The sequence below is a fragment of the Nymphalis io genome, chromosome 27 (genome assembly GCF_905147045.1).
Source record: "Nymphalis io chromosome 27, ilAglIoxx1.1, whole genome shotgun sequence".
NCBI lineage: Eukaryota > Metazoa > Arthropoda > Insecta > Lepidoptera > Nymphalidae > Nymphalis > Nymphalis io.
In genome coordinates this window covers 7,536,013-7,543,935 of record NC_065914.1, presented here as the reverse complement: position 1 = coordinate 7,543,935, position 7,923 = coordinate 7,536,013, and the positions used below count along the sequence as shown (strand labels likewise).

General features: G+C 37.3%; 2 protein-coding genes across 7 annotated transcripts in view; one reads left to right on the top strand and one right to left on the bottom strand.

The window, feature by feature from the left end:
- Nucleotides 1-7,923, top strand: part of LOC126778799 (interaptin) — a 301,055-nt gene that overhangs the window by 49,037 nt on the left and 244,095 nt on the right. The window lies entirely within an intron of this gene.
- LOC126778809 (P protein-like) overlaps nucleotides 2,571-7,923 on the bottom strand; it is a 50,088-nt gene continuing 44,735 nt past the window's right edge. For 4 of the 5 annotated variants that reach the window (XM_050502502.1, XM_050502499.1, XM_050502501.1 and 1 more), the window contains 5 exons: nucleotides 7,561-7,654; nucleotides 7,041-7,183; nucleotides 6,197-6,307; nucleotides 5,924-6,071; nucleotides 2,571-5,656 (listed from right to left, as the gene is read on the bottom strand). In XM_050502502.1, the coding sequence (XP_050358459.1) occupies nucleotides 5,478-5,656; nucleotides 5,924-6,071; nucleotides 6,197-6,307; nucleotides 7,041-7,183; nucleotides 7,561-7,654 (675 nt within the window). In that variant the 3' untranslated portion in view covers nucleotides 2,571-5,477. Of the gene's footprint in view, nucleotides 5,657-5,923; nucleotides 6,072-6,196; nucleotides 6,308-7,030; nucleotides 7,184-7,560; nucleotides 7,655-7,923 lie in introns of all 5 variants that reach the window. The other variant, XR_007670235.1, reaches the window with a different exon arrangement.

Below are 7,923 nucleotides of genomic sequence, written 5' to 3'. Positions count from 1 at the left end.
CTCGTGCGGTTGCACGGTTCTTTACCAGGAAGTACTTTCTGCAATGCTGTATGTTTTCCTCTCGGCACATAATGTGCGGTTGCTCTAGTGCCCTCGATTTCAGGTTTTGTAGCCAGAACACTTGAGGCTACTCTGGCGCTATTACTAGATAAGTTCCCATGCCGTTGGTTAGATGAGCCAACACCCTGGGTAGTAGGCTGGGGGGTGTAAACACCCAGGCGATCCGGTAAGTCCAGGGTCTGTTGAAGGCGTCTATATAACATGCCGATCGATCTTTGCAATCTATTGATACGTAGTTTCGCACAACAGCTGTATTTTTTGATGCGAACAGATCTATTTCGGGAAGTCCCCATTTTTGGAAGACTTCCGCGGTCACATCGGGTGTCAGGTGCCATTCCGCCGGGTCCTTTCCACGTGACAACCTGTCTGCTATTATGTTGTACCTCCCCGGGAGGTAATATGCTGACAGCGTTATTTCGAATTTGTCCGCTAACTGGAGAAGTTTGAATGTTCCAGTTCCAGCAACGCTAAAGACTTGGTTCCGCCTTCTTTTCGGATATACGCTATCAATGTTCGCTTGTCGGACTGAATCAGTAAATGTGACTTTACTAGCGTTTTTGAGTTCATTTTGATAGCAGCGAAAACGGCGAATAGTTCTTTCTTGTTGCTGTGCCATTTTCTCTGGTAGTGTGACCAGTTCCCTGACCTCACTTTTCCGTCCAGTTGAGCACCCCAACCCACATCTGAGGCATCCGTTGCCAGAAAATGGGTAGCCGGTTCCTTGTGTATCGGTAACGAGTGTTAAGTGACTCCGCGCCACCACACCATTTCTCGGTAAAAGTTCTGCGGGATACGTTGCACTTGGCGGGGAAATCTCTTGTCGAACCGTCGCAAGAAGATTTGCAAATTGCGACAATGTCGTCTGCCCCGTGGGATGACAAAGTTGGCAAAGTTTAGCTGTCCCAACATTGTTTGTAATTGTCGTAGACTCATGTGTGTCTTTTGAATAATCTGTCATTTTGTTCTTGGCCGTTAGCCATCGTATCCCTAGATATTCCAAGTCTTGTGTGGGAGTCAGGACAGATTTCTGGAAATTTACTTTCCAACCCAATAATTCCAAGTGTCTTACGGCTTCCGCAGCCTGAAGACTCAACTTGGGTCGGTTTTGATGCACCAGAAGAAAGTCGTCTAGGTAGACTAGCACTCGACAATCATTCGCACTCAGGGTCTCCGCGACCCATGCATGTGATGGAAGAGAAAAGATGCGGTGCTGAAGCTAGACCGAAAGGCAGGCACGTCATCTCGTAAATACGGTTTTGATAACTGATTCTGCGAAAGGGTTTGTATGATTTTGCCATAGGGACATGAAAGTAAGGCTGCGAAATGTCGATCTTTGTCATCCAGTCTCCAGGTTGGAGAAAGTCCGGCACATTTGTATGAGAAATCAAACGATTTTTTTTTATTTTTTATATGCCCCGGGATGGCAAATGACTCTACTCCACCTGATGGTAAGTGGTAGTAGAGTCCAAACGCGACGACGGCCAGTACAGTCGGGAAGAATGTTCTGTACTAGCCGTCCCCGCCTTGCCGGCCCGCAAGATGCCTCTTCACGCCTCGTTTGAAGGAACCCGGGTTGTAAGAGATTCCTTCTTAAGTCCGGGTTCAATCGACCACAGATTAAAGTAAGTATACGACTGCTTCTTCACAGCAATGCTGTATGTTTTCCGGAAGGCACATCAATAAATAAGTATTAAGGTGTTATTTATATAATGGCAATATTTATGTAAGTACTGCCACCTTTCAAAAACTACCACTTGATCGAAATCGATGTTTATCATCGATTAGCTTTACAATCGTTATTATTATATATGTATAATCGAGTAATACAAACGAGAAAACAATATCATTCATATTATTAAGTTGCATACTTATTACTATTAATGTATTTTATTTAACAATATTATTGTTTGTATTAATATATTATATAAAAATACGATCTAGTTTTCAAAACAATTCTGTTCAATTTAAAGTCTATATGTATATCCAGTATTTTTTTAAAAATATTTTAATGCAATGAATAAACAAAGAAACGTCAAAATAATCACTTTTGATAGATTCTTGTTAACTCCATTTTTAATTCGAATAATTATTATAAATCTAACATAATAATATATAAGCTTTAGCATTTAAATATAAAATTTAATTAGAAGAAATCGTACAGCCGAGATGGCCCAGTGATAAGAACGCGTGAATCTTAACCGATGATCGTGGGTTCAAACCCGTTCAAGCACCACTGAATTTTCATGAAGAAAAACATCGTGAGGAAACCTGCATCTGTCTAATTTCACTGAAATTCTGTCACATGTGTATTCCATAACCTGCATTGGAGCAGCGTGGTGGAATGAGATCCAAACCTACTTCTCAAAAAGGAGGAGGCCTGAGCCCAACAGTGGGACATTCACAGGTTGTTACTGAGAAGAAATCTTTAATTTCTTATTTGACAGTCCCTTATGATCAAAATTAAACTGTCAAATCAAAAATATAATTCGATCGTCGTATTAAGGACACGATTATTTCTAAAAGTATTTTTATTAAATAATTATCACTTTATATACTACTACGATTACATTAGATATAAATAAAGCAATATACATATATTATTTTATATACACACTTTTTAAATAAACCTTCTTTATTTCATAGTTAACAAATTTAATAGTTTACACAACAGACTTAGACAAAGATAGGAATTCGTTTGTGGAACAGACTGGACTTTTTACAGGTGGCTTTGTGCAAGCTCGTCTGTGTAGGTGCCACCCACTCATCAGATATTCTACCGCGAAACAACAGCACTTGGTTTTGTCGTGTACCGGTTTGAAGGGTGAGTGAGCCAGTGTAATTATGGACACAAGGGACATAACATCTTAGTGCTCAAGGTTTGACACATTGGCGATGTAAGCGATGATTAATATTTTTACAATGTCTATGGGCGTTGGTGACCACTTACCATCAGGTGACCCGTATGCTCGTCCGCCTACCCAAATTATAAAAAAAGACAAAAATTATACAATTGTCATAGTTATAAGATTCTTATCAGCGAGTTAAGAAGAGGCGATTTTTGATGTTCAACCGCTCAATCAAAAGCTACTTAAGAGGTCCGAACAGACTAACAATGAATTGGAATAACTTAGATAGTTTGCTGTCTTTTAACTTTAGAGTTTTCAATTTTGTTGAGCAATAAATATTAGTCAACTAAAATGGTAAAGTGTGAACATATTATAAAAATACTGTATATATATTGTAAAAATAAATTGAATAAAAGTAATTAGTTTAAAAATATTTAATCTTTCTGCGGATGCCCCTCTCATGTTGGAACCTAGGGCTATATCCCGGGATGCCCTAAATCCGTTTCTGGAGCAATGTAAGCTGCAATAGTGACACGGATCTTCCTGAATTGAACTAACGACAATAAAACAATCCTGGATCAAGTGAACAATCTGATAGTCTTTTCCGCATATTTTGGGTATTTTTACGGTGTTTAGGATCGTTTACCGGTTCATTTTCTAATTTATATTAAGTTGTCACCATCACACATAGATATTGGCACTGTAGGAATTATAAACCATCTGAAACCGGTTCATGTTTCCTTGCAGCTTAATTACTCCAGGTGGCGCCGGACCCAGATATATACATTACATAAACGGTTAATCCGCGTCTGCCCAGCTGTGTGACATTATACACTTTCTACTAACCAGGTCTGAATAAGTCCTCTAAACATTTCAACACTTTAAATATATGTACATGAATTTAAGTACATAATGATCAACTATCACAGGTATATAAAGGTACATAGATTCAATGAAATTAAATCTTAATTTAACTCATTTAAATTGTTTTTACACAACCTATTTACAAATATTGGATCCGCCCGTTGAGAGCCCGTTTATCGAATGAACTACGTAACATTGAAGTGACTACCGAGATTAATCGGCCAGAAGCTAAATAGCAACTAAATACAAATTTATATAAATCACTCACAATTGTTTAGTTTCTACACGAGTTCCAGCAATCATTCAATCGATGCATTTTGTCAGATATATATTCAGAAACGGAGTAATAAGATTTATAGTTATGAAATTATTTTAATAGCTAATATAAACCTCCTTAGTAGCAACTCAAGTATAGACAGCGGAACTCTATTATAAATATCTATATCTAGCCGTGAACGCGTTCTCTCAACGAACGGACTTTACTTAGTACTAGGCATTATTGTATAATTGCATTGACCTCACGATATGTAGAGTTAAACAAGCAAAAGTACCAATCGATTAAAAAAAGAGCTTGTTTATTGGTGTGCCATTTTGCCCATCAACCTGATAGTGACGTCAATACAACACGAACGGATTATACTTATGACTATTTCTTATTACATAACAAAGTACATATTATAAAAGGTTTATAAACCGATTTGTAGATTGATTGAATAAATCTAAGCTAATAGTGTTGTGTTGTTTGCAAATATATTATTTACTAAAGTAAAAATATAAACCATGTTAAAAAAATCAAGTAAATTCTATACAATGTATTTATAACAATCAACTACTGTTTTATTTAGTTTTTATTGACATATTTATCTTAATGGTATATTCGCATTTCTAGGATTAATTTACACTGTGGTTAAACCGTGACGTCAAAACAATGTCAACATGAAAATTGAATGACATTTGTTGTCAAATAACATTTAATTTAATTCATTGATCGGAATGTCAATAATAATAATGGGATGATACCGCTTCGTCATTGTCATAAAAAAGAAAAAAAAAGACAAGATGACATGTCCAACAAGATGGCGGCTTTACCGCCGTGTGTTTTGGTATTGCAAATATTTTGTTTTAAAGCAAGAAACGAAGACGTTTTATATAAATATATAAAATAATTTTGTTGTGTGGTTTACTTATTTTAGAATAATGTACACTGTTAATACATCTGGCGGCACTCCATACATTTGATATATCTTTGGGGAAGAAGAAGTGAGTTTGTCAAGTTTAAAACATACATTGATACCTACACCCTATCCCAATCGAAGGAGAAGCAAAGATAAGCGAACCTTAAATTTACACACTCCACGCGATTTGCTAATAATTCTGCTATATTACGCACTACAACAGTTCTTGATTAATAAATTAATCAAGAACCCTTTATTTATAATACAATACTATTCCACTTAACTATTTATAACCACTTTAATTTAACTTCCAAAGTTCCGATTACAACAAATATCATAGATTCAAGATCTCGACCAATGATATCACGTCATTTCAAAGTCAAAGTTGTTTATTTGTCTCGACTCCTCCTGTGGTTGGAATAGGATATATATGATTGCGTACTATATTATACACTTAAATTTTCCTTCTACCGAGGTAGGTTACATGATAACGGTCAGTTGAGTTACTTGTTTCTACCATAGGTTATGATTTTCAATGCCAAGTGAAGACGCAATGACAGAGAAGCAAATAGCCGGAAGCGACGATGAGATGGCCAATCATAACCGGGAAACCGATCTTGAAGAACTGCATGAATGTGAATCTGTAGCCGTGCTGTTCAGCGACTCCCGCGCAGACAACGTTCGCACTTGCACCGATCAATGTTCCGTTGCCTGAAATTTATATATGAGAATATTAAAAACAATAATATTAGTATTTTTTTGGTTCATTAATCTGTTTGAAGTAGGTAAGTGGACTGGCAAATGGGCCACCCGATGGTAAGTGGTCGCCACCGCCCATTGACATTGGCGATGTAATAAAAATTAACAATTTCTTATATCGCGAATGCTCCATTAATCTTGGAAGCTAAAATATATATTATGTTAATAAAGGTCCCAAGTAAAACCCCCTATGGAACTCTAGAAGGTATTGTTTATTACCTCCTAAACAGGCCCCGAACGATAGAGACCAAATGAGTGGAGTGATGGGCAAGTTCAACGTGGGATTGGATCCCAGCGCGATGACCACGCGCACCATCATAGTCGTGAGCGGTATGTTGTCAACGAATGCTGAGGTAATGCCTGATACCTGCAATTAATATTTTATTTATTAATCAAAGTTATCATGTTTCTCATAGGCTTTATTTAGCTAATATTAATAAGCTATGAAAGGTCTAATATTAGTAATATTGTGATAACAATTAATAAACTCACCCACAATAGAAGTAGAATGGCCACAGCTAGTCTACCGTTTTCGTCGACTTTTAATATGAGTGATTCTGTCAGACCTCCGATGAATGTGATAAGACCAAGTTTCGAAAGAGCCTGTTACAAAGCAATTGCTAAATTAATCATTGTTTTATTAAAAAAAAGGAAAGAAATGAATGAACGAAGGCGGAAAAGATTCCAGACAAGTATTACATCATGACGCCATACGAAGCCTCGTGAGCTTCTCTAAGTTATCCTCAGAGTTGAGACGATACTTTATAGCTAAGGTAGTTGGTAGTTATAAGAACATAAAATCTTTATTTTTGATTTTATTCATTTTGGGACCCGATATCACCTGGCTAAAAATCTGTCAAACGGGTATTTATAATTCATCTACAAAAAGAACCGTGAGAAAACCTGCGTTTTTTTTTTGGAACATTTCTCAACTAACCGTGGTGGAGCAGTGTAGTGTAACAAGCTTCAAATTTTCTCCTTGACAGGAGACAGCTTTTACTCCACAGTGAGATATTAACGGGCCTTTACAAACTGTAAATTCCTTTGTGTACTTTCTTTCTATCTACCAGAAATAAAATTCTTCAATCCAATACAATTCCCTAAATTTGAATCAACAATAAGAATAAAGTATACAATAAACATAACCATACGAATTCATTGGTAAACATCGTGAGGAAACCTGCACGTGTCGAATGAAAATTTGCCACACGTGTATTTACTTACACAGTGTAATGGAATAATGTCCTCCTGCTCCTCAAAATAATAGGAATGGGAGAAGGACTTAACTCGGCAAAGGGACGTTTCATGTTATTAATTCTAACTTACATATACTTACTTCCATAAGTACGAACAGTGACGCAAAAAACAGTAACGTAGACCATTCGACCCTATGCAATATCGGTTCCAGGTCCTCTCGATCGGCGAGCGTTAGCAGCAAAATGGCGCCCAAAAGGGCTGTCCAGCCGAGAGACACTCGATCTGAGGAATAATAAAATATATCTCTTCTTTATTTTGGATTCTTTCCAGAGGATGCTTATAGCTTTATTGGAGTTTTGACTACTTGGTTGGTAGTTACTAGTGCCGTATAAGCCCGCAGATCCCGAGATCGTGGGTTAAAACCCCTATTGATCCGATAAAAAGTTATTGAACTTAGTATTATTGTGTTTCGGCTAGAAGGGTGAGTGAGCCAGTGTAAATGCACAGGCAAGGACATAACGTAGTTCCCAAGATTGATGGTGTATTGGTGATGTAAGGATTTGTTAATATTTCTTACAGGCCAATGTCTATTGTGGTGGTGACCACTTATCATCGGGTGGCTCATCTACCCGTCTTATGATGATGATGATGATACTCACTTAATTCCGGTATCGAGTGCAAGAAGAAAACGGCAACGACAAAACTTATGGCGATCGTTGACTTCAGAAGTAATATCTTGTCGCGGATTTTGTACTGAAAGTAAATAAATAATTTAATAGACAATACAGAGTTCAGTACAGTACAGTAACAACCTGTGAATTTCCCACTGCTGGGTTAAGGGCTCCTCTCTCTTTTTGAGGAGAAGGTATGGAGCTTATTCCACCACGCTACTCCAATGCGGGTTGGTGGAATACACATGTAGCAGAATTTCAGTAAAATTGGATACATGCAGGTTTCCTCACGATATTTTCCTTCACCGTATAGCACGAGATGAATTATAATCACAAATTAAGCTCATGAAA